The sequence below is a fragment of the Colletes latitarsis genome, chromosome 1 (genome assembly GCF_051014445.1).
Source record: "Colletes latitarsis isolate SP2378_abdomen chromosome 1, iyColLati1, whole genome shotgun sequence".
Taxonomy (NCBI): Eukaryota; Metazoa; Arthropoda; class Insecta; order Hymenoptera; family Colletidae; genus Colletes; species Colletes latitarsis.
The window spans coordinates 49,985,426-50,012,904 of NC_135134.1; the positions used below are offsets into that span (position 1 = coordinate 49,985,426).

A 27,479-nucleotide genomic window follows, 5' to 3' on the forward strand; every position below is an offset into this window, starting at 1 on the left:
AACATAGTTATTCGAAACAGATGCCAACTCTCTTTACCAGACATTCTTCCCATTACTTCCGGCTATCACCGACGCTCGGAAAACTTCGCGAAAAGTCCGCGCAAATACCGGGAGAAATACGTGGCGTTGTTTCCTTATCGCAACTCCAGAAACTTCCCAGCGCCTGGAAAATTCGACGGAAACGCGGCAGTTTCCAAAGACGCCCCGAACGGTCCGCCCCCTTCGGACGAACTCGAAACTTTCTTTCGAGCGCAAACGCGCGGCAAAGTCGCCGGTTTTCACCCAAATCGACCGGTAGGGGAGGAAACACGGCCGTACGTTTCGGTAACCTAATTGTCCAGGCCGAGCCATAAAGGCCAGGCGAAATAAATTTCCCGAACGATCGATTTCCAGCGTCGATAAGAGAGCCTTTCTCGGTGGCAACTGCGAATTCTCGAGCTTGTTTTTCGACGCCACGTTCCATATATCCGGGGCGACCTTAATGCGCTAAAATCGAATTTTACTTTATCTGATCACCGGTAAAAAGGATGGTTGATCGCCCTGTTCCCAGGAAAAACTGAAATCTGAACCTTGGGGTTCGAAAAGGTTCAAAATATTCTTAATATAAATGGAACAAATCCTCTTGGAGGCATTAATAAGCGCAGGGGGGTAGAAGTGGATTATTTTCTTTGAGAAATATGGGGCACTTGTTTCGTTTAAAACACGATAAAGTGAAATTTACGACATTGAATTTAAATTCTATAAGATGCAATGGTACTTAATACAATGTACGTTAACGTCCATAATTAGTGAGGAAGAAGAATGGTATTTCTATTAGACGCTGGTGAAACGGAGCCAAAATTTCAGACCATATAATACTGATACATACAGGGTGTTCGGCCAGTCCTGGGAAAAATTTTAATACAGGATTCTAGAGGCCCAAATAAGACGAAAATCAAGAGTATCAATTTGTTGATGGAGGCTTCGTTAAAAAGTTAGCAATTAAATTCAAAAATTTCAAATCGTTCTGGAAAAATTATTTTTAGCTAGAGGGGTCAATTAGGATCATTTTTGGTGAATAGACATACCCCCGAAATCTTACGCGTTTTCGAGAAAAAAATTCCTTACCGAAAATGTAATGTCTGACCATACCATCGATATGTTTCACTGAAATTTCATGCGAATCTTTAAAACGTCATAACTTGTGAACGGATTGGACGATTTTACTGTTTAAAAAAGCAAACTACGCGTATTTTGATGGAGAATGTACACAAATCGCAAAAATATTCGAAAAGTTGGTCCTTGACCCCGCAAAATGAGAAAAACCCCATAAAAATGGTCCAATTTTCAAACAGCCATAACTCCTACAATTGTGAATATATTTCAATGAAACTTTTCTCTAAAGTAGAGCTCATGGGTACCTACAAAAAAGTATTATACAACTTTTCTGTAGGGCGTCAAACAAAATTACTAAAAATGAAAAATCAACAAGGGTAGGTAGGTATCTTTTCTCAGCGAAAAGAAAAAAATTCAAATCGTTCTAAAAAAATTATTTTTAGCTCGGGGGGCTAATTATAATCATTTTTGGTCATTATACATACCCCCGAAATCCTACCCACTTTCAAGAAAAAAATTCGGTACGGTCGGAACTTTAAACGTCAATAACTGTTTAACGAAACCTTCATCAACAAATTGGTATTCTTGATTTTCGTCTTATTTTGGCCTCTAGAATCCCCCATTAAAATTGTTCCCAGGGTTGGTCGAACACCCTGTATAACTTCACATGCAAATAAAATATCGTTCTACGTCTCCTTTCGAGTAGTACCAGATTCAGCTCGATTCGAAGCAACGTAGAAAGATACGAGGATAGAAACAACACTGGACTTGATATTACCACGCACTGAAGATGAAGTACCCCAGAGATAACACGCCATTAGTTTCCTTCGGTAACTTCTTTATTCCAGACGTCCACGTTCAAAGCCAACGATAACGCACGTGTCCCTCCCGTTCCACGAAGAAAGAAAGATGATATCCGGGTGGAACCGCGTTGCAACTGTCCGGCTCGAGCCCTTTTAAATTGGACCACCGGTCTCGTAGTTCTCCATTATCCTTCCAACGTTCTTTCCTCCTCCGCTGTCGGACGTTACATTCGCGAACGAAGACCCCGGGTGGCATTACGCGACCGCCATAAAGAGGCTCGCGCGTTCGTCAACGAAAGCAGAAGTTATCTTCGATCGCGCGAGTATCGTTCGCCGCCCGTGAGAAACATAATTCCGGTCGACGTCGTCGTGTGTGCTTCCGGGATTTGTCGAGGCCGTACGTGGAGCTTACAACCGGAATCCAATTTCATCTCCCTCGGGGGTTCGCCGCGTCTCTTGGACAATAAACGCCGGAGGAAGCCACCTAGACTCCTGTTATTACGACGCGACGTCGCGTTCGCGCTGCGACGACGATAAGCGTTTTATCACAACGGAAACGACGAACATCAGCCAACGGTAAAAATTAATACCGTCCAAGCGGGATCTCGTCCTCGCGCACGAAACTCTGGAGCTTTATGGGGTCTCTGATTCAAACGCGAACGTTGTCGAGCGTGGGTGGACGAGCCTGAACACATTAGGATCGACGTAAAATCGACACGATTTCGAAGCCGTACACAGAGTTTACAAAGAATATACACGAGTACTATCTATTCATTGATCTATTCGATACGCTTCTTAACAGATGCTAAACATAGTTACAGGCACGAAGCCAGTTAGAATCAGCTTTGAATGTCGCGAGCATCGACGCGGAACGCTCGTCGGAAACGTTTGTAAAAAATTATTCGCCTATTTCGCGATTACGTGACGAAGAAACTGGCGCCAAAAAACACCGAATAAACTCTTCCGTTCGTGAAATTAGCGAAAATTGAAACCCTCAAACTCGATCAAATTCCATTTTAAGTTTGACGTATATTCTTTTATTTCTCGAGGAAAGTTCGAGGACTCGTCTGGTGTTAGCACCTTTCTTGTGGGAAATAGAGTTTCCCTGTTACAAATCCTCTAATAATGAGTTCGAAAAATTCTTCCGTACGATCGTAAAGTTCGAGAGAAATACAATCGAGATTCGAACATTAATTTACCCAATTGGTCGACAGGATATTTCTATTTCGATCGAAAGTCGATTTGCGCCGACGAAATCGACGTATCCGGATAACTAAAAATCACTGTCTCGTATCTGTATTTCCTCTCGTTATATTTTTAAACTCGAGAATATTTTTAAATCAATATCCATCCACGTTAGACAATTACTGGCTCGTGTACCACGTATTTAGTTTCCTCTGTCTATATTTGCTCGTTATTATTGATACAGTTTGTCATTCCATCGCTTCCGTTTATCGATTCGATGGACTTTAAAATAGGAAAACGAACGAAACGTTGTTACGTGGCGAAAGACTTCGATATCGTAACTGTCGGAGCTGACGATACTTATTCTTGAAACTTTATCGCTTAAAAAATTGATTATTCGATTTCTTTCGGTTCAGAGTCCAGTGTCAATAACGCCGCGTATATTTCCCCATTACTCGCGGAGGACGGAATTCTGACAAGCACAATTTATTAAACGCGTTCCGAGCGAGTTAATAATTATAAATTTATTCCGATTCTCGTGTGCTCGACGCGCGTGTTCCCCGCATTTCCAAATGTCACGAGTACAAGTTGTCTGGCACCTAGGTATTCCGTCGGTTAATTATTTAGCCCGTCTGAATGCGCTCGTAGCCCGTCGGCGGTCGACCATTTTTGCGGGAGACATCGACGCCAGCGCAGGAAGACAGAAATGGCCCTCCAGGCTCTAATACTTCGTGCACCTTGAACGCGTAGCGCTGGAAGGCGTCGTCTGGGTACCCAGAACGAATAATCCAGCTTAAACTACGGGGGAACGACCGGGATTTTGCCCTCCGTTTAACTTTAAGAAACTATCCTAGCGTTCGTGAAAAACGTTCGATCCTTCTTCGAACTTAAACGGGGACTAGAGGAGAGTAGGAATCGCCATTTTGGTATTTTCCCTTCATTCGAAACACAGTACTTCGTCGTGATTCATTTGGACGTTAATTATTCGAATCAGGTGACCAACATCCATCGATTACTGCTAGAAAAACTCGTATTCCACGCTTAGAAATCGCAGCCTCGGCGAAAGAATTTCAATACCTGTCCGTTCGTCCTCATTAAATCCAGAACGATGCATTCTCGCAAATATAAAAGACAATGGCTCCTTCGTCGGGGCGCATTGAACTGTATCTCCAATTCAAATCCATTAATTAGACATAGTCTCGCGGCGATAAATCAATTCCTACCGCGAAAAAGAATAACGCGAGGACTCCAGGGGAGGGAGTTCTCGACACTGCGGTAAAATTGAAAATTAAAATTTATGATTGCATTAAGCGGCTTAAGCGCGACACCGGCTGCGCCAAAGGAAACTTTCGAAACAACGTCGACCGGTCGACGGTACGAATAATTATATGGTCAACCTATTTTCTCTCGTATTCTTTCTCCTCTGGCTTTCCAGCAGTCTGCGAACTCTCACAAACAGTAACAGAATTTTTTTTTAACTTTGTTTCGCAAGCAACGAAACAGCCAATTTCATAGCTATTTCACTCCGAAAATTTCTAATCGCGGATTCGCCAACAAGCGAATAACCAACGACCCATTAAAACCACCACGAAGTCGACGATTAAAGACTTTTCACAAAGATCCCCTTAAAATTTAATGCACGATTTTTTAAACATTTTGTTCCACTTTGAAGGAATGTGTCTACACACGTGAAGCTACAAGAAACTGTTCACGTAATTGGCGTTCAGCCACCATATTTTCAACGCAATTTCGTGTACCACTTTGTTCGTGCTGGTTGCGTATATGCAACTCGGTTGGGAATGGCTTGATTATTGTAAATCACGGAGATCCTTTTCAGAGAGCAGCGTTACTAACACAAATCACGCGCGCCCAGTTTCGTGCAGCTGTATTCCCCATAGTTATCCAGTTCATTACGGCTTGAAGGATTACGAATTCGTCGGAAAGTTCCGCGCCCAGCCTCGCGGATTAATGAACCTCGCCCGACGAAGATTCTTCAGACTCGAACCACGATTCCCCGCGATTCCCGGGGATAACGAATTCCCTTTTCATTTTTCACGACGGAACTTTCCTACTCCGGATTCCGCTGGCCGCGAGGCTATTGGAAAATTCCCCGCGAGCGGATACGATGACGTGTTCTTCTTAAAAAGCCCCATCGACGTTCGATTTAATAGTCTGGACCGTTACAATTAACTCGAGAACACCTCGGGGAATGCTGTCCCCGCTGATCGATGGGAAAATTGTCTCCGGTTCGGTCGTCGAAATCCTACCAACCCCGGCGAAACGAATCGCGATCGAAAATATCCACCGATAATGATATTTCGCTTCGTCCAGCTTCAAAAATTTGTCGCCGGAATTAAACCATCTGAATAGTATTTGAACTGCTTTTCTACCTAATGGGTTACTCGATCCGTTTTGCAGTAAATAAATGATTCGTCTGAAAGCAGAATCGTGTTAGATGAGTTCCAAGAGTGGGAATAGTTTATATTTCACACGCGATTGGTACAGTAGATTCGCAAAGTCCGACTGATTTATAACTGGAAGTCTTGCAAAGAGAACCGAGCGGATCCAACGGCGAAGATAAAAGACGGAGGTCATAGAATTTAATCAACCTGAGGTGTTTGACGTCATTCGAGAGCCCGCTGGTGATTGGTTACACAGTTCTACGCTTAACTGAATTAAGACTTAGAGGAGCTTAAGCCGGATTAAAGCAGGATCCAGCGGAGGCGCGAATCATCCGAAGAGCCACTTATCGTCCAGCGCGTTCCATTCGCTTTTTTCCCCCCGAAGTCTGGCTTTCCGAGGCGTTCTTCACGAAGTCAGCGAAAAAGCTCGACGATCTTGTCGCCTCTGTCGCGAGTCGACGTTTTACAACTAGAAGTACGAAATTACGAACGTGTTACAGCGTCGAGGAACGTACGTAATCCTAATGGAACGTACAAAGTTTCGTACAGCCAAAGACACCTTCAGAATTTATGTTTCGCCTCTCTTTGAGTGTCTTTTTCGCGATGAACAGAGCCTGGAGTGCTTACCAGAGAAAAATAATAAACTTCAGCGTGGAAATAATTTAGAATTTCAAAAGAGAAATAGATTTGAAACTTCCCCGATAAAGGGTATACAAGCTGATCGGTGGGAAGAGCAGTGGAAATAATAGCGTTTCGTCGTAGATTCGCTGGAGAACTCATCAGTAAGGCTATTCCAGCAGAACGTACGACGTGACTTTCAGTTGGAAACAGATTGCCATAAGAGAAGGTTCAAACTCGGTTATGGGTGGGAGACCACCACCTTTCGACATAATGCATAGTTGTGATATAATTTAAAAATGGATGACTGCGGGGGGGGAAAGCAATTTTAATATATTTTAATTTCGACAGTCTCGTAAAACTGTAATTTAAAGAGGAAGAGACAGGAGACGAGATAAGATAAAAATTGAAAATTAAAAATGTAAACACGAGTACCGCGAGGAATCTCGGGTTCGAGGAAGATGGTGGTCGTAGCCGTGGAAAAGGAAGTTTCGTTTTTATTGCATTTATGAAACCGTGTTTACACTGGCCGACAAAGGCGACGAATCGCAGCGACTAGAATGGACGTAAGACTGAGAAGGAACGATAAAGGCGGTGCTCGAGAAGAGATTCCACATTTATACGCGGATGACGTTTAAGTCCTTTATTGAGGTAGATGGCAATATCCGGCCGCGGTAGATACGTTTCTTTTCGATAACGGGAACACGGCGCGCGTCGTTTTATTGTAAACGAACGATAATATTAGAAGGACGACTACCGAAGTTTTCAATATCCATTTATTCCATTTTTACCGTTTCTCGTTTTCTCCGCCTTCGGGTATTCAAATGAGACGAAATCGAATTTATAACCGACGGTCTGCTATAGACCGGTAATACTTGAAATACAAGAATAATAAACGCTGTATTACTTTCAGTTGTAAGAGGTATTCAAAATGGAAGCTTGAAACGATCAACTTTTTCCAATCATGTTTTCGTTCGATCGATGTTGCGAAAGTTATTTTCCATTAACTGATCAAAATCTTAGCGAATTGCTCTTTCTCGTAAAAATTACTTCAATGTTAACTCTTCACAGAATATAGGCTTCGATGACATTTTTATTATAGATATAATTAAAAAAATCGCAAGGATTGCTCGACGACGACTATAAGAATTCCAATTATTATTCCCCCGGAAAAGTATTCAAGAGAAATTACCCGCGAAACAGCTCGTAAACGCATTTTCCGCCCAAGAACCGACGCTTTATAGCCTCCCCGATGTTTCGTGAAACCACAATGTCGCTCGAAGACCAAGGCAGGCGCTTATTCTCGTTCATGCGACGCGCCGTGTAATTTTACGATTGTCATAAAGTGCAATTTTACTTTTCCGCTTAAACCGCGAACTCGAACAGTGGTCGAGTCGAGTTTGCACGGATCAAATATCGGAATAACTGCCTTCTAAATTTGACGAATAAAGCGTCAAAAAATTCTAAAATACTACTCGAATCTTTATTAAACATATCTTCACATTGCAAGAGCCTTCTGCTCTGTTGGAACTATGTCGGTCCAACTTTGATTTCAACTGTTCTTACGATATTTAAAGACCACCAGACATTTTTAAACACACTAACGTAACCAAAGATCCAAGCTATTGATTTATTTCCTACCTTTCCCTTTTCCAGTACATTTAATTTGCTCGAGTAACAGAATTTTCGTACTTAAATCTGTTTTATGTCTCGCTAGCCACCCAGGCTAGCGAAATAAGAGATCAACGGCGCAACGTTGATTTTGTTCTCGAGGACGTAAGCGTCTCGTGGATATCTTTCTGATTGAAGTTCTTGTTCCCCGATAAGGAGCACGCCTATCGATAGCATAAGTCATCATGGAAAACTGTGTCAGCGATGACTCGGTGCGAGCCCTGTCTCGTACTAAGCCACGCAATCCGTTTGCTCCTGTTTTTCAGATAGCACCGGCGGCATGAATACACGAGACTGGTTACGAAGTGCCATTCGCAGAGTGCGCGATCTCGAACGATTCGTCAAGATCGCGCCCGACAACGTTCAAACTTTGTGCATGGGGCCGTAGTGTATAGAAGAAACGAAAATAACACAGAGACACAGTGACGATACATCGTACAGTGTGTGGTTCGATAAACGCGCGGAAAGAGTGAGGAATAATCGAGGACAATCGACGATGGAGATCGTCATTGGGGACGGTGCTTCTCATCGCCGTTCGACTTCCCAAACGTCGAAGATCTCCGCGAGACACTTAAAGAAACGTCGTTCGTGTTCGTTCTCGGGCCACATGGAAGATTGCAACTCGCTTGGAGCGCGATGAATCGCCCCGGGGATCGCAGCGAGCCTAAATCGGGTCGGAACGTGGAAGCATAGGCGACGCGGGTGAGCCACAGATTGCGTTATCGTTACGCAAACTTCATGAAAATGGACTCGACGAAGCTGAGCGGGCCAGCCCCGGCCAGCCCGAGGGCGCATTCGCCGGCAGTGCCAGCGTACGGGGCCACCGCGGACGGCAACATCGACTACATAATCGGGGATTACATGGAGAGACTCGGAACCAGGCTGAACATACTCGAGACCGAGCTCAAGTACGCGTGGAGGGCGTTGGATCTCCTCAGTCAGGAGTACATTAAGATGTGGGAGCGGCTGGAGAAGCTGGAGGGTCTCCTCTACGAACAACAGACGGTGATCAGCCAGCTGATCGAGTTCTACGCGAGCGGCGGCAGCCACGAGACCACCAACACCGTGGAGGAGACGTTGGCCAACCAGCAGAGCACCGTGGGCGAGCTGGACGCGATCGCGAAGACCATAGGCACTTCAATGAGCATCGAGGAGACGAACGCGCTGAGGGAGAAGCTGGCACAGCAGGAGCTGGCGAGGATGCACGGCCTGGCGCAGGAGAATACAGCGGCTGCAGCCGCGGTCACCGACATCCACAGGAACGTCCGTAACCTGGACGCTCTGGAGACACTCGAGGAGGAGTGCAACATCCCCGACGAGGCCTTCTACAGGAGCTTGAACAACGCTTACAGAGAAGACTTGATCTGCGGCGACACGTCCAGGCCGACGTCGCAGTTGGGGATGATCTGGGAGGAGGCCGAAGACGAGGACGTGAACGGGAAGAAGGACGCGGAGATCTTCGAGAAGACCGCGACGAAGGAGACAGAGCTCGAGGACTTGACCAGCAAGCCTACGAAGGAGGAGCTGCAGGAGTCGGTGACGAAGAAGGAGGACGAGGCGGACGAGGACGAGGGCGAGGTGTTCAGCGCAGCCGATTATAAGAGCTATCGGGGGAACACGCCCTGCGTCAGCGAGCAGGACCTCGCCCAGCTGTCCAGGCTCAGCTCCATCGACCAGGTCGCTCTGGAGAAGCTGCACGAGCTGGACAGGCTGACCAGCAAGCTGCAGAAGGACTCACAGAACCTGATAGAGCTACAGTCCAGGCTGATGGACTCACCGAAGAGACAGTACAGCTCCGAGGCCGAGGCGAAGCTGGCCGAGGAGGCGAGCAGCATAGACGAGCAGCTCAGAAAGATTTACGCGGAGACCGACGTGGACAGCTGGACGTTCTCCAAGAGTCCAGGTTCCACGGGCAGGTCGATCTCCAGAGTCAGCACCGACAGCGGCCTGGCCACCGACGGCGACTTCACCACCAGGTCGATCTCGCCCAGACTTACGTCCACGTCCAGGACGAACCTGGACTGCATCTCGAGCACCTACACGCCACCCAGGCTGGCTTACAGCGCCACCGTTAGAGAGAAGAGTCCCGAGCCGGTGATCCAGCTGCCCATAGACGTCGGGAGCTTCGCCAAAGGCTACGCGGAGAACAAGGAACTGACGGATCTGATGGTGGAGAGTTTCGTGGCCGTCACATGCGCCTCGCCCACCATCTACAGCACCACCGCCGATAAGGTTCCATCGCCCACGCTGTCGGCGGGCAGCGTCCACAGCGTGCACAGCGTCCACAGCGCCCAGGGTCTACGAACCAGACAAGACGGCTATTTCGGCAGCGCGGCCCGACTGAACCTAGAATTCCAAGAAAGTAGAACACCGCCGAGCCCGTCGCCCAGTTCGCCGCCCCCGCCAGCCCCCCAGGACTCCGCGGAGACCTTCCTGATGCCAGGCACCGAGCAGAGAGAGGCGGACGCCAAGACCTCCCAGAGCCCCACGTTCCTCAGGAACGCGGAGAAGCTCGTGTCCCTGGAACAGGGTCGCCTGAGCCCGCGTACCCCCCACTCCCCCAAGTCGCCACGAATCTCGCCTAAGCACGCCGCCAAGCCTAGCTGCGTGGCGAACATTGTCGCGGCCAAGTCCGATTCCGGCCTATCGTCCATGAGCGGATGGAGCAGCCTGGACAAGTCGCCCAGTTCCCCGAAGAGCTCGCTGGCCAAGATGCTCACGTCCTACTCGGTGGACCACGCCAGGTCCAGCCTGATCCCGAGCACAACGTCCATCAGATCCAACAGCCCGATACCGCCCCTGCCGGAAACCACCGTCGCGGTGATCACGCAGGAGCCGTTGTACGACACACCGGAGGGCAGAGACGCGTTCGCCAGCGTCAACGCCGCGGTCACCAGCCACTCGTTCGCCGCGACCATGAACCATCTGTCGGCGTACACGTCCATGAAGTCGCCTACCACCAAGGAAGACTACAACTTCGTGCCCCCGCCAGCGCCCATCGCGACGACTTGCCAGAGCCCCAAGAAACGAAGTCGTCAGCAGACGTTGCAGCACACCTACGACACGGTGGCGCCTGGTTGCACGTTGGATTACGTCTACAGGACGGACCAACCGGCCATTTACTCCGTGGCTGGTAGTAATCGACAGCACGCCATCACCAGCGTGTACACCAGCGGCTCTGGGACCTACGGTCCGAAGGCCACGACCACGGTTTATTATTCAAACTCCATGGATCAGTACAATATCTACGAGGACGACTTCAATCTTGTACAATACACGGAATCTGGCGGAGTGACTCACATCAAGAAACCCGTCAGGGCCGCCGCGTTCTCGATGTTCCCCACAGGAAACATTACCGATGCTTTATCTTATTACCCAACGAACGCAAACTTGCCGCGAACAGAGACGAAGGAGAGCTCGTGGCTGAACTCGATGGAGGATCAAATACCTCACGACTCGACGTCCTCCAGCATCAGATCGTTGACCTCGGACGGCAGCTACGCTCAGAGCCCCTACACGGACAGAAGGTACCCTCAGCCGCCTGCCTACCAGAGTCACCAGTACCACCACACTTACGTGAACCAGAGCTACCCGCAGACCTACCAGCAACAGTACCAACCGTACAGTCAGAGGCTGAGCAGCACCGAGAGCGCGCAACTCACCGACGGCTACCAACGACAGTGGCAACAGGAGCACCAGTACATGCAAAACCACGAAAGCGGAGGAATGCCCATAGAGCAATCCCAGCACCAACAAGGCGAATACTACGACGCTTCTAGCGTGATAGTGTCCCAGTCGGGATACATCAGCATCGCTTCGAACCTGAAGGACCACGAGGCGGAGAACACCAAGGTGCAGAAGAAGATCAGAAGAGGCTCTTCGTTGAAGAACGCGATGAGCTCCATGAGCAACTGGCTGCCCGACTTGCATCTCAGCAAAAGGCACAGGAGTCACTCGTTGCCCGGAGGGGTGAGACGGGAGGACCTGGATCAGCCTCAGGATCAGCAACAGAGGGCTGCCACGGAAGCTACGACGGCCAGAGGTCGAGGTAGAAGCCAAGCACCCAGGAAGAAGAAGAAACACACCCTCGTCTCCACCGTGTCGGGGATCCTCCAGAAAGCCAAGAGACGTAGCCATCAGTCCCAGTCGCTCTCCGATCCCGAGCAATCCGAGACAGAGTGGAGCAGCGGCAGACAGAGCGGTCTCTCGGAGGACGAGGACAGCGTGATGTCCGACGCGAACCAGGACCAGCCTCTATTCGCCAAAGTGAAGACAGCCAGCACGAAACGCAGGGTGGTGTCCATCCCGATTCCCATGGAGCCTCATGAGATGCAACAGGTGCCGCAGCAGCAGCTCGAGTACATGCAACAACAACAGAACCTGCAGCAACAGCAGCAGGCCCTTCAGCAGCAGATCCAACAGCACCAGGAGCAACTGCAGCAGCAAGTCCTCCAGGACGGTTGGAGCAAAGAGAAGGATCAGAGGAAGGACATGCTGGTGGATCACGACATAGGCGATCAGATGGGTGGATTCGAGGAAGAAACGTCGGGAAAGAGCACCGGTTCTGGTTCTGGTGGCTCGTCCATATTCCAAACCGTCGGCGACATCAAACGATCGACGGGTAGTTCCGACGAGGCGCCCAACGAGAAGGCCCCGAAGCTGCCTCCCGTGACGCTGATGGCTGGCACTAGCATGGAGTTCGCGGTGTCCAGAGCTCTGGGCAAGTATCGACAGAGACAGTCCTCGACGGTGTCCGACGAACAGCCGCCCAGCGAGGATTCCAACAACGACAAGAAGTCCGAGGACGGGACCGTGCAGACCCTGGAGACGAGCTTCGAATACCCGGAGGACATGTCCGAGAAGAGCGAGAAGAGCGAGAAGTCGAGCAGCACCAGATTGCCGGAATTGGTGACCAGCATATCGGAGGAGGCGCCGCCGTCGGAAGGTAGCCCGTCCGCGTCGAGCACGAGGGGTCAAACGTCGGGCAGCCGATTCATGCCGCGTCACCAGCAATCCCTCGAGATTCCGTGGACGGGGTCGCGACCCGGCGAGCTGGACGAAGACAACCGGAGCACGCATTCCTATCGTAGCACGTCCAGGGTGTCGTCCAGGCGACAGAGCACCGAGGATTCGATTGATTCCGAGGACGAGTGGTACCGGTACGAGCTGAGGAAGCTCGAGGGGCTGGAGATGCAGTCGCAAACAGAAGCGGAGATGGAGGTGCCGGCTGACGGGTCGGAGGAGGCCGAGCACTATCAGCCGGACGACACGGTCAAGGAGAAGATGTCGTTCGTGCTGAAGGAGCTGAAGATGAAGGCTACCACGAAGACCAAGGAACCGCCGAAGGAGGAGCGGGAGGAGGCGAGGATGCCAAAGGTGAACGGAACGGTGACCAAGGATCGTCGAGTCGAGGAGAGGGACAAATACGAGAAGCCTATACCGAAACGGAAGTCCGCGGAGAGCATCGAGGCGGTGTTCGCGAGGGTGACGGACTACCACACCTGGGTAAACGAGGAGGAAGCCAAGAAGGAGAAGCCGCCCTCGTCGGTGGAGGAAGGTTCGTCGGGCGAGACCTCGGGCCCCGACAGCCCCGTGCAGTCGATGGACGAGGAGGAAGAGGAGGAGCTGCCCAAGGATATCGAAGAGGAGCAGTCGAGGCGCAGCTCGAGCGGCTCGACCCTCCGTCACGGCGAGAAAATTCATCCGGGATCGGAGTCCCTTTCTCGCGAAGGTAGCGTAAGTGTACCACCTAGCGAGGTGTCCGTCAGCATCCCGGGTGCTTGGGATTCAGAGAGCACTGTCCTTGAAGGCCTCGAGCGCGACGGAGCCGGCAGCGCCGAGACAGCCACCACGGCGACCTTGAGCCTACCGAAAATAAAAATCGATTCCTCGTCCTGCGGTAGCTCCGACACTACACTGAAGGAGGGCCAGGTGAGTCCTGGTCCGCCTGGATCGAAGTGGAAGCTACTGAAAGCGTTAAAGGAACGCAAGGCCGAGGAGAAGCTCAAGGAGGTCGAGGAGGCCTCTAAGGAGACTGCTATTCCCCAGGGACCCACAGCAGTGAGTATCATGATAAAGTGAGGACACGAAAACCTTTGTAAGGCGTACTCGAGATTCGGGGGTTGGGTGAAATTGTAGATCTAAATGCTCACCGACGGGGCTAATACTTCCCGGACGCGATCACTGTCGCATCCGAGCTGTATTAGCTTCGTGGGGCATTCGTGCAGGTAACTGTATTGAATGTTCGTAAATATTGAGGATATTTCGTCGGGATCGATATGTCATCTGCAATCAGTCACGGTATACAGTAACGATTCTTTAAATGAACGCCTTTCCAGAGTCACGAAATTTGACATCGGTACTTGTACGCATCGTTGGCTCGAACGGGAGAGAGAAATGTTCAATTTAAAGAATCATTACCCAGATCTTAATGTCTCCCTTTTCTACGAGTTCCACCAGGTTTTCTACGAGTCACAATTTCTGTTTCGACCAACCCAGACATACGGAACCTTTACACGCACACGCCCACGAACGTCGATTTTTCTATACGGTAACGATCCTGGAGTCCTCGATATTGACACACTTGAGTGCTAGGCGAGGGGACGAGCGAGTTCAAATTCTAATTGAAGATTAAAATTTCGAAACTGAAAGATCGTCTAGGAACTCGCGCCGCGGATTGATGCACCCTTCGCCTAACGCTTTGTCAACGATTTAACAACACCGTTTGATACCACGGTAGACTTTATTTACCGTTGACCATGTGATGTACGCCAGCGAGTATCGAGTACGCTGAACGCGAATGGACTTGTAAATCGAGGTAACCTACGAATTTAAGGATATATCGCGCACGAGGCGCGAATATCCGTGCCAGCGCGTGGCACGCGCAACCAGTCAATACTAAACGTACGATAGGAGGCGGAAGTGAAGCTTTGCGATTAATTCACGCGGAATTACGTCGTCCGTCCATCGTTGGACGCGACGAGATCGACGCGCAAAAGACCGATCACGAACTCGAAACACGTATAACGATGGTACTAGTCAATTCAACAAGTGCAGCGTCACCGACGCTCGGCCAAGCAATATACTCGTAAGCGGGTGGGTTGTGAGAATGGACGATGGAGCATCGATCGGTGATCGGGATCGACGACGATCGATTTCGAGAACCGGCAGGATAAATTCTACGCGACGAAACGCAGCGCCGCTAGTAAACGAGGCTTATCTGGTTACTAGACCCTAGGACTAATTAGACGGTGCTTTAATAATCGATACGCTTTAAGGGTAGTATTATTAGACGCCGCGTGCCTGCGCGGTCTGAGAAACTAATTCGCCGGGGATAGTATTATTTGGTCAATTAACGTTTCTGAAACGCGTGGCGTGAGAGACGTTCAGTGTAACGCGTCGATTTACGTTTTCTCTGTGGCTTTCCTGTCGATTAAGGAGCGAAACGAAAGAGGGGCAAGAGCGTCGAGTACGATACGCCCGAGTCGTTTAACGAACGTACAATTAATCGTTGGTCGGATTAAACTATGTACTTAAGGAGAGAATTCGCTTCCCAAATGAAATTTGGCGGCGAGTACGAGTCGCGTCGCGGTTCTGGCCGTCGAAGACGTCCGAACAAGTAGCCTAACTTTAGCGTAAACGTAGTGTTAAGGGAGAAAACACGTTCATCTTTCGCTCGATCGCACACCTTCGAACGTAGGGGGTAAACTTTAAGCAGACATCTTCCGAATTACCGAATCGCTCGAATCCTCGCGCTCTACGCGAAACGCACAAATCGCGCAACACTTGATACGGTCAACGGCTTGAGGAAGATAGAGAGAAACGAGGTAAAGTTGAAGAGAAACAAATCGCGCAGGCACAGCTGAGGATCCCGTTCATCGTGCGCGTCGAATGAAATCGCTCGCGGAACTCGGAGGAACCGAAGAGGCGAGAGTCGAAGCACAGGTTCCGACGATCGTTGGTTATTCTCGTGGACAGCGTTAAGAACACGTTACAGCCGGGAACACGATGACATTTATCCGGGGAATGATGGATTCTCGGATCGTGGTACACGATTCCGTTTCGCGCTCGACCGTTCATCGATCGCTCGAAATCGGTGGGAACAGCCATTGGCATAATTGCAATCTCACGAATTTAGGTGACTTGCGGCCGACAGGAACTGGTTCTACAGTCCGATGACGTTCTAATTTACACGCTGAATTTCGTACGTATCGATCGTTCTGCAAAATTTTGTAATCGCGAGTGCTAAGGAGCTTAATTTAAATCGTAACGTGTGTATGGGGCGGGTTTTCGGTAGGGGTCCGTTGTCGCGACAAACTTCTTTGCTTTTCAATTTTAATTTGAGCTTTCTTTGAACTTCGGGGCAGCATTGGAACCGATTCACACTTAAGCAATCTTATAATTTTGTTAATTTTTGCAAAAGAAATTATTCCCTGGATATTTGCACGAATTAATACCGAAACTGAGCAATGGGTAGCTAAATCTACTGCTAGATATTCCCAAAAGAAAATATCACATGCAAATTCCACAAACTTTCCACGTTGAATACGACCGAGATTGTTTTTAGTTCGCCTTACGTAATAGAAGGTTAAAACTACGAACAAGGAATACCAAAATTTACATAGGTCTGACCATTCGAGTAAGGTAATCCCGATTGCATATTTTACTATTTTAACCTCTTAAGCGTGCGTCGAGAAAACTGACGTTCTCGTTTATTTTACGTTTCCATTGGATTAAAGAAAAAGCTCGACTATGAATATGCAGTAGCACTTATGCAGTATATTCCTGTCCAAACCTCTCTCACTCAGAACTAGTATTATTTTAATTTCACCGATGCTACCTCGAATGTAAAAGAAAATTTGTTAGTTCATTTACTATATACGATACAATTTTGCCAATTTAAATAACAATCGTGTGCGTAACATTACTGCCTCGCTTCTTGCATCCATCAAGGGTACGGATACTTGCAACAGAATCACTCCCACTCTTCAGCCGAATCGAATAACCGGAAACTGTACAATTAAACACTATACACTTCGAGAATTCGTTTTATATTATGGAGGACTAGTAAGTTACAAATACTAATAATTAAAATTGCAATTTGTGTCATTAGAAATGAAAATTTTAATACCGAAATCGACCATTTCATAAAGTTTCGTCCCCCCTTTTGCAAGAAGGGACGCAGTGCCGTAAATCCACGACCATGGGCCCTCGAACAAGCATCGTGGTACGCATTTTTCCGATTTGTTTCACGGACATAATTAAGCGTGACTACTCATCGACAGACGCGCGACTGAAAATCAGCCGCGATATAATTACACGGCTCGTAACGCGTCGAGCGCGGAGCGGTTTTCAGGGTGGGCCTCCTGGTCGCGTGTTCCGCCTGCACACTAGAGCGTAATATATTCCGTTCCGTCGAGCGCGAAAACGCGAAAGTCGATACCGCGCCTGGAATCACGTGACGCGGTTATTACGCGGACAATGCGTTCCTCGCGTTACGCGGTTCCTTCCGTTTGTAATCGCCTACAACGCGAGCGGGAACGACGACAGAGCGGAAAAAGCGCACGTAAAATTCTGGCCTAACGCTTCCTCGTCGCGGCTAATTCAACGACGCACAACGAGCGGATCCCCGCGGGACGCCGCGCGCAATCGACGATCCGAGGCGCGAATCGTTTAAATATTTTCCTTTTTATCCCTCCCCCTATTCGCTTTCACATTTCGTTCCACTGCTCGTTTTTCCCGTAACAGCTGCAATTAGATATCGACGAAGTTACGCGAACAACGGAGAACGATGGGACTAACGATCGTTGCCGTGCGTTGTAGTATACGTAACCGGTGTACAACTATATTAGCTGATTAGTGTAATAGAGAGTAGAGGATGCATGGACGACGCGAGTCGCGTGCACCATCCCGGAGCTCCTTTATCAGTAACGCGATATTTCGAATAATAATTTTCGCTGTCGTAAAATAATTCTTTACTCCGAGTTTTATTCTTGTCTATAAACATCCTCTGGGATGCGTACGCGCGACGAGGCGCCGAGATTTTCCACGTGCTGGTCGTCGGACGTGCATACCGTTTCTAGATCTCGAAACGATCGATCGTGTTCCGTGCACCGATAACCGGTCGGCGTAAAGCGACGCCGCAATAGTTCCATAATCGAACGAACCACAGGCGCAGACACACGCACAACACACACTGACACAAGAGCGTTCCGGAGAGTCGAGGAGAATGTCGGATCGGAACGATTCGGAAAATGTTATTGGAAAATCGGATATTAACAAGAACAGTACAGAAACGTGGGTTTCCATGCAATAGTGCCTCGATTATTGCACGAAAGTCTGGTCCGCCACTTGGCAAAAATGGAAATACTGTAATCGACTCTTTCTCGTCGAGTCGGTTGCCATAATTACCGTGTGACTCTATGATAATCGAAGTTCTACTGTATTAAAATGCACAAACTCTGCGGTCTACTCGTGATCAATGGGCGCTATTTACATGAGAACGCAATTTAGGGGGAAACGAGTTTCTATTGGTTCGCGAACGTCGCCCAGGGACATTCTTTATGGCTCTTCGCAGTATGCGCGAAACAAGAAGCATAACAACGCGCTGACACGCACACGAACGACTACAGACGTACACGAGCGCGCCATCGTACACACGTCCAAAGTATATGCTTCCGTATCTAAAGACTTCGCGGGCGTTGTAATGCTCTGATTAGGCTAGGCAATCAATTATCGTGCGTAACTTCGATGTTAGTGGTAGGGAAGCCCGTGATGTACCTGCTCGCAGTCCGAGAAACGGGTTTCGGGCTAAGGGCTCGCTCCGACTATCGTTCATTTCCTGAAAATGGTCGTCGTGTTCGAAGATTCATCGATCAGAGACGGCCAAAGCTTTTATCTAATAATTTAAATATCAAATAATTGTCTTTGAGAATTCATTCATTTTGATCCCTCTTCCGTGAGAGCGGAAAGCTTAATTTTATTAACCCAGATTTATCGTTTCGTCTGAAAGTAAATTACGCGACAAACGTTGAAAATGAGAATGATACAACGTAATTAAATTGGATTTATAAGGAAAGGTGCAAATCGAACAGAATTACGCGTCGTTATGTCCCAGTGAGTTAAATTCGTAAAGCGAGGACCTGCGCGTGGGTGTTATCGGTTATCTATAATTCGAATAAAGTTTTTCCCGTCTTCTGTCCAGGACCAAAGTCTCGTGGGAGAATCGATAGTCTGAGAGAGCCCCAACGACAACACGATCCGCGGATCCGGTGGCACGGGTCTGGCCAGGGACGACGCGTTTCACTTAATTGGCCGGGCCCGTGGCGCGTATCGCGTCGACTGATCGATTCTTCTTGTAATTGGCGAAACGTGCCGCCCGTCACCGTCGTTCGAGTCCCGCGCCATCGGCGATGTCGATAGCAGCAGAAATAAAAAAAAAAAACAAAACAAAAACGTCGGGATAATCGTCGTAGCGCTCGTTTTCGGTGGGATACTCGGGCTAGGAGGGGGTGAACGAGCGTAAGTAGCTCTGGTCTGGGTGACTTTGTCCACGTTGGTATCGAAAGTTCCGACGCCCTTTTGTGGTTCGCAGAAATTTTTATTTGTTCGTCGACAGTTGGAAAATGTATGACAAAGTGTCAGAACGTTGAACGAAATTCACTCTCGCTCTGCGAATAATTGGTCCTTTAGTCGAGATTATACATCGTAAGATGTAGAGTTGGGATCAAAAGAGAATAGCCCTGGAAGGAATGCAGGGCTCTATTAATCAGAATTTTTCTTTCTTTTTAACTTTCCTTTCTAACTGTCAAGCCAGACACGAGGAAATATAGTGTACTCTTCTGTCGAGATTATATTTCGTAACATGTAGAGCTGGGATCGAAAGAGAATAGTCCTGGAAGGAATGCAGAGCTCTATTAACCAGAATTTGTCTTTCTCACTGCCAATCCAGACACGAGGAAACGTAGTGTACATTTTAGAAGCATTTGCAATTAATTATACACTCGAAGACCATCCCTTTCAACCCTCGCCTGTACTAGACACAATTATCGAACTCTGGAGAAACTATACTCGAAATGAATCGACGTTCGTAATACTCGATGGAGAACAGTGAAATGTATTCCACATCTTAACGACGATCCTCTTTCGATGAGGGGATGTCGTAACTCGTATCAAAGTCATTCATTAAAATTTGAATGGCTCGTTACGAGGAGACAATCGTAGACACAAAGTGTTCGATAAGATTACTCTCGTAACAAAATACTTCACATAGTATTTTTAAGTGAAACTCGAGTTTGCTCTACCAGCACTTTCATTTATTTTCAGATCCCATAATTACTTGCACGCATTTCCTAACCAGTAAGTAACGCGTTTCGCGCATTAACCTAATTAATCCGCCGCCTCCGTAAACCTTAATCGTTCTAAATTTGAGAATCTTTACTCCAATTGGACCGGAAATTCCTTTAGGTAAACCTTGTGCTGTAATCAGAGATATTATCCTACGTCATCTTGCAAAATTAGGGGTGGAACTTTGGGTATTACTTTACGTGTAACTTTTCGAGTTATTCGACTGTTATTGCGCCCATCGGAACGCGGAACTTCGAACGAAGGTAAGAATATCAATCCGGTGACAATGAATTTCCAATCGAGCCGCGGGCACGTCTGTTTTACGAGTAACAAGTTTTCAGAAACAAGCCATCCATAACCGTAAAAAAGTGTGTCGAGCATGTCGTTCGCCGACGCTGAATTATACCGTCGAACCTTCGTTGTTTCCTTTTTTCCCCCTCATCAATCTTTGCGTTTCCGCAACCTTTGGACTTCCCTCGGAACTTCGCGGTATTAAACGTGCTCTCTCGTTACTTTCATTAATAAACAGCAATTTGTTTCGCCCGAATGCGCGCTTGACATTTCACCAAACTCGAATCGAAAGAAATTCAGCGAACTTCGATTCGGATGATATTCCGTTTGAGTTTCCGCGCTCCTGAAAATCCCTTTCCACGCTTTAAATTTACGTCGCGTTTCCTCGAAGTACATAGAATACTATAGAGAAGTTCTGAGTCACTTGAACGACGCAAATTTATTCCGAAGTTAACGTTTTTTTTTGCCAGGGAAATTGAATTCTTCCCAAGTTCTGAAAATCGAATCGAAAGGTAGAGAAGTTTTCAGAATACTAACGCACTGTTGAACCCAGTCTTTAAGATTATATGAAATCAAATTGTGGATGACCCATTTTGAGTTCTCTCCAGACAAAAGTCCATTGTTGTAAAGTGTATTGTTATTCGAATAAAATTCCTCCTCCTTGTTCGACTCCATTCGTGGAAAAATGAGAGAGGATAGGATCTGGTTATTACGAATTCGCTCGAAAATAAAAAATACGATTATTGGCAACGGATGAAACGATCCCTGAGGTCCTTTTTTACGAGAATTCACTAGCTTCCAAGAAACGTCATGAACGGTTCGAGATTTCACCTGAATCATAACGTTTCCCGTTCGCCCGTGTAATTTAACGAGATTGCACTCGGACGTGAGTTCAGATTTTATGCACCGACACGTACCAATCATAGTAAGGACATTCGCGGGAGAAAGGAACTCTCTGATGCAGTCTTTTCAATAGTGCCAGTAAAAATAGTTTACTGTTTTTCGAAAACAAAAGATTGTAAGACTCGGATTGCCAATCTTATCCGTACCAATACTTTGTTCCAACCGTCATTCCACTGGTTCATAATTATCCGTTTCTACTCTGCCTCGTCATGCTTTTAAATTCCAAGTCTCATTTTCCTACCTTTCTTCTCGTTATTACAACTCCCCCCTTCGAATTTCGCGATCACCCAGCCTACTGTGCCTCCAGACCCGCCATCTTTTATTCACCGACACTGCGTAACTCCTCTTTCTGTATTTTCATTTTAGTGGTCCCTTACTCTGTCCCGTTCCTCTTATTTTAATTGTTCGCCTTTGCGAGATAATTGTCAGGCGAAGTTCGAGATCAGCCTCTCTCAACTTATTCTTCGCGTAAAAATGTATAACAATAATTTAGAAACTGTCTGCGAAATACTCCTCCGTTTTTCATGAAATCCTGGTTCCTCCAGGATCTTTGTATTTTCAGCAGCTTATTATACTCGTGCTTTTATCCACCACATCGAACTTCCGTTTTCTTTAATTACCTCCGTCCCTTTGTACTCGTAACAATTTCTCTGTTTAGTTTCTCTCGCAAAGTTTCTGGGAAAAATCTAAGAAAATAAAAAGTCGCGTTACGCGTAAATCATTGCGATTGTTCCGTGATTCGAATCACTGTGAACTAATTTCGACCATTGATGCCACGAGCCATCAGCCAGAATAGAATCGACGTGTGTATCCCGTGGGTGCGTCTCGCCTAAGCAGTTACAGTTCCATTATCCATCAGCAGCCACGAAACGTTCGCCATATTCCAATGCAGCCCCTTTCAAGGGGAACACAGAGCTCCTTAATCGATGCTGATTTAATTAACGAGCAAGACGTACACGTACGCGATCGAGCGTTTCACGGAAGTATCTCAGACCTTACATAACGTTCCAGCATTGAGAATTTCTATTTCGTAGCGTATCGTGCACAAGCCCGAATTTCTGAAGCGCTTCTCGCTTAAATGCTGTCTTCTATGCGAATCCTCCATGTTGAAACAAAGGAACGGAACTTCCTCTCGAGAATTCATTTGTTCCCAGACTCTCTACCGTTCGAAAAATGACAAAAATCAAAATTTTCTATTCTCATTATCACGATCAGTATCGTGAATTTTAAATTTGCATAAATTTAACGAGACGAGTTGCTTTTTGTTAATTCTAAATAAAATTCGCTCGACTCTGATCCGAACTGGCCAAAGGTGGGTCGCGAGCGAGGGTGAAATTAATTCGATCGAGTCTGTCGGGGGCGATTCTAATTGAAGGTGGAAAGTCCAGCCAGTAAAGTTGTCCAGACAGCGTCGAGTGGGTCTCCTCGATGTCCTCGAAAACGCTCGAAAAGCCAGCGGGAGTCGGTTCTGTCTCGTCCCGTGGCCACGCATAAATCACTCGACGAGTTATTTCCAGCCGGAAGTGCAAAAGGGCGTTCGATTTCCGGCCGGTGGAGAACCGTCCCCCGGACAGCGTCCCCTCCGTGGCGCCTCGAAACGGGTCCGAACGAACAAACACACCCAGACCAATTGTGTACCATTTCTCACTTTTATACGAAACGAATTAAAATGCAAGTAGACAAGAAAACGAATCGAGGGAAGCGATGGCCGCCTCACTAGCGGCCAGAGACGTTAACTGTGTATGTATATTGTACAATTGTAACGGTCATGGATATTGTGTATGTATATTGTCACGGTGTCGTTGTGTCTAACACGTTTTTTAGCCGTCTTTCGTGGACGTTTTGGACCCTCGTATACGTCGAGCACAGACACGTAACAATTAAATCACGGAGTCGATGCATGCTTAGATCATTAGCAATTAAACCGGTACCTACTTAGAGTCGAGCAGCTAAAATTGAAGGGAAGGGGGCTTCTGGATCGACGATACGAGTGTCCAAACGCTCCGAGACGCATCACCGAAAACTCTTCAAACTCTAGATCCGTGGTGTCGCGTACGCGGATTCCTAGGAACGATCTCTCGAAGAGATCTCTGGGGATCGACGGGAAGACCGAGTCGAAGCAGCGTCGAAAACGTGCAAAGGCCACTTACGAAATTAGAGAAATAATTTTTGAAAGATAGATTCAACAGGAATTTCCCGATCTTTAAAAGTGACTGCATTTTTACACACGAAAGACTCAAACAGTATTTTGTTTTTTACAAATTACTAGTACGAGCTTTACGGACTGATGAATCTCATTGAAAGAAACATCGAAGATATTCAGTTTTGTTTAGTTTGCAAATCTATGTTTAGACGATTACACATATTGCGAGGGGGAAGGAAGATCAATACTGAAGAAAAACGTGGACAGTGACGAGTAATTTATTCTCAGCGGAAGATCTAATCGCGACTCCTTCCTCTACTGATCTTTCTTCCTTCCATTATTTACGTCGTCGGCTAATTAAGCGAAGAAAACTGAATGTATAGTAACGTTACGAAGTTTAACAACCTCCTGAATTTCGTTTCTTTAGATAGAAACATATACTCGTGTGCCTCGAGTTATTTGGGGTTCGATGTAATTTAGAAATTACGATACGTGGATTTGAATAATTACAATATTTCTCGATAATATACAATTCTATTTATCGACAATGTACGATATTTATTGATTTCTAGTGTAAATTAATTCCAGATCGTTAACGAGAGCATTGTGCAAGGAATAAATTGAATTTTTAATACAAAAGATGGCATGCTTCGTAATAAAGATTTTGAATACTCGTAGCTGCAACGCGTTGCATTAGTGCCAAACTATTTCTAATGTTTCCTTTCGCTGATATCATAGATCGTCGCGAAAGATGTCGAAGTAGAGATATTCGCTATTTTTTAAAATTTGTGTTAGAGACGATTTTATACATTACAACGAACAATAAGTCCCTAGAGGCGAGAAGATCCTAGAGTTAGTAGTTTGGAGTAAGATCAGGCGATCATTGCATGGCATAGAACTCTGTGTGAATTTTTGAAAAATGTAAAGAGATTAGTATAGATAGAATTTACATTGCTCGGAAAAATTTATTTATATTTAGTTTATAGAGAAACGAAAAATGAATACTAATCCTTCACAGGCACGTTGGGTCTTCCAAGAAACTTGATATTCATTAATTTTGCTAAGGATCCTAAGAACTCAAGACTCTTAAAACTGAAGACTGTCTCTAGACATTAATAAGATAAGATTGATTTTATAGAAATATTATTCGTCTGACTCGCAAAAAATTCAAAACTCGAGATATCTAAGTAACATGTCAAATGACAATATGAAAGTTTGACAGTTGTTCGAACTGTGATGTTTTGGATATCGAAATATATCTGCACGTAGTCTTACGCTTCTAATAATTTTCTATTTTAAAAATCTAGACCTTTATCGACGACGTATCGCGACTCCGTAGATTAAAAGACATTGCCCTAAATGTTATCGTCCGACATCGTTTGAAAAATAAGCAAGACTAGAACGATTTAGGGATCCCATTTGCAAAATAAAATTCGCTATCTCCGGTTACGGTTGATTTCCAGACGTTCGTTAAAGGACATTTTCCTCCCTTTCAACGAGTTTCATCAGCCCAGTGAAGTTTGTATTTGTAACTCGTAAATATCAGGAGATATATCCGCGAAGCAGAGCCCTGTAAAAGGGCCGATGAACCGTCAGAGAGCAGCAAAACCACGAGTTTACGACCGGCGGCGATAGAAACGTTGCTCCAACCGCGACTCGAGAGTTCGCCTCTCTTTGCCATTTGATCGGAACGTCAGTCTCGAATACTCGCCTAGAAATTTGAGTATCGTCGAGCAACAATATCGTTTGTTCGTTTTCGACGCTGGTCTTCCTCGTCGAACGACCTACGCGCGCGCCCACACATCGCACACGCTCTCGTTCACGCATACACAAAAAGGTATATCTCTAACACGTATTGTAACGGTACTATAGCCTACGCGGTAGATTTGTGTCAATTAATAATATAACGAAATCGTTTAGCCGTGTTTTTCGAGGGCACAGAGTATAACACGTAGGGTAAGAAGCTTCCGTGTGATAAATTGGGAATAACCGTTGTCAAAGTGTTTTCGGTCGGCGGGCGCAGGGAACGAGGATTCTCTGGCGTCTCGCGCGACGGATCAGGGGTCAATCGCGAGAAGAGAGTGAGAAAGGTCGAGGTCGTTCGCTGGAACCGCGCCTCGACCGCCAAGGTTGTGTCCAGTTGCTTTTTTGGGGAATGGAGTACGTGGGTGTTTATCGCGATCGTTACGCGTCGCCTGCGCGAAAATGACGGCTACGTTCCAGATGGAATTTCATCCGTGGATCCTGAGACGTTGCTCCGGCCGTGAAACTCGCCGGAGAACCGCGAGAAATGCCTTGGAATTCGAATTTAGTAATCAGAACTTTTGGAAGACGTTCGATGTTAGTCGGAATTGCAAAGGTTTTTGTTAAGAACACTGTACGAAGCTTCTTCGTGGTCCGATTTATTCGACTAACTTCTAACTTTAAACGAAGACATTGCTATTATAATGAATATAAATTGCACTTCGCCTGAAAACTCTAGCGTCAAAGTACGAAGTAAGTAACGTGAAATGTTTTGGAGAAAATGTTCGGTTTCCAGACCGCCTTTGCAGTCGAAATTCCAGCCTCGAACCGCTTAGTTTCGGTCATCGACACGCGAGTCAAAGTTCGGGGCACGGAGGTAAAGAATTGTTTAGTAATTTAAGTGGTAAACCGGTCTCGGAGGCAGAAACCGCCGAAAGAACAATGAATAATTAGAGCACGGCTTCGCGACTTTGGGGAAAGAACGAAAATTCAGCGGCTCCTGGAAGGGGATTTTTCAATTAAGGGAATAACAAATGCGGAGCCTGCGACGAACGGGGAGGGGATAGACGGATGAAAAACTTAAACAAACGTGGGCGAAGGAACGTTGCGGGGAACTTGGCAATTAAAAGTTCGCGAGCCCGCTCGTTTCGCGAAAACGGTTAGATTGCAATTCTTGAACGACGTTTTACAATTACGGTCTCATCCGCGAAGATTCTCCTTGACGCGCGGTGTAATTGGTTAACGTTAAAAAAAAACAATTCCAGAGACGTCATAAACGCCGGAAGAAATAAAAGGGAAGCCCCGTTCGTCCCGAAAGCTTGCACCAAATCCAAAAATCCCATTTTCATTACCCGGTCTGTGCCAAAATGGTAATTCGGTTCGTATTTCTCGTGCAATCTTCTCTACCTAATTTACATGTTAACTAATAACTAGACTGCGGATGTTTATGCATTTATTTAATTCTCAAAAAACTGCAGAATACACTTGATAGGACAAAAAGATACGAATTATCATATTTAAGGGTGGAAACCTCAACGAAGCTCCCATTTCATTAATTCTATCGATAAAAATACGAATTTGCATAAAGATCCGCAGTCTACTAATTACAATTACTTTCTACACGAGTACAGGCAGGTAAAATACGTGCAAACGTGTCTATAATCTCATACGTTGAACCTACTATATTACGAACCAGCGATTCTACGAGATTTAGAAGCATTTATTTATTTTATTATTCCTCTTGATTTATACTCACGATAACTTCCGAGATTTTTCTGCGCGCCTTAAATTTCGCGTACGTAAAATTCTCACATAATTTGCCGAGCTTTTCGCGCATCTGTTGCTACATCGTCGATAAATATTCCGCCGGTTGCCCGAAATTTAACGCGCGGATTTGTTATCGCGAACAGCCCCCGGTGAAATCTCGCGAAGCGTTTCACCGTGTTCGAACAATAATTCTTCCCCTCCCGCGTTACAATAATTATAGTTTAACGAAATCTCGCGATATTAACGCTTACGTTTTAATTTCATTTTCGCGAGATGCGCCGTGAAAATGGTGGCCAAACGGTTCGCGGGACCAACTCGCCTGTCGCGGAGATCCTATAATCCTCTTTAATATTCGCCACCTATCTAAGAAGTGCATTTAACTTGGTGCATTTATCACTGGCCCACACCGGAGCCACGCGTTTCCATGCAATCTGCGACGAGGAAAATTATTGCACGCTGCGACCTACATCGCGTAACCGGAAGTATCAACCACCCCCGGAGACCCATTACATC

General features: G+C 46.8%; 1 protein-coding gene across 8 annotated transcripts in view; it reads left to right on the forward strand.

Annotated features, from left to right (window-relative positions):
- The window catches only part of Unc-13 (unc-13), a 207,188-nt gene that overhangs the window by 100,171 nt on the left and 79,538 nt on the right, over positions 1–27,479 (forward strand). For 6 of the 8 annotated variants that reach the window (XM_076768674.1, XM_076768733.1, XM_076768697.1 and 3 more), the window contains one exon: positions 8,041–13,834. In XM_076768674.1, the coding sequence (XP_076624789.1) occupies positions 8,513–13,834 (5,322 nt within the window). In that variant the 5' untranslated portion in view covers positions 8,041–8,512. The remainder of the gene's footprint in view (positions 1–8,040; positions 13,835–27,479) is intronic. The other 2 variants (XM_076768715.1, XM_076768690.1) reach the window with 2 other exon arrangements.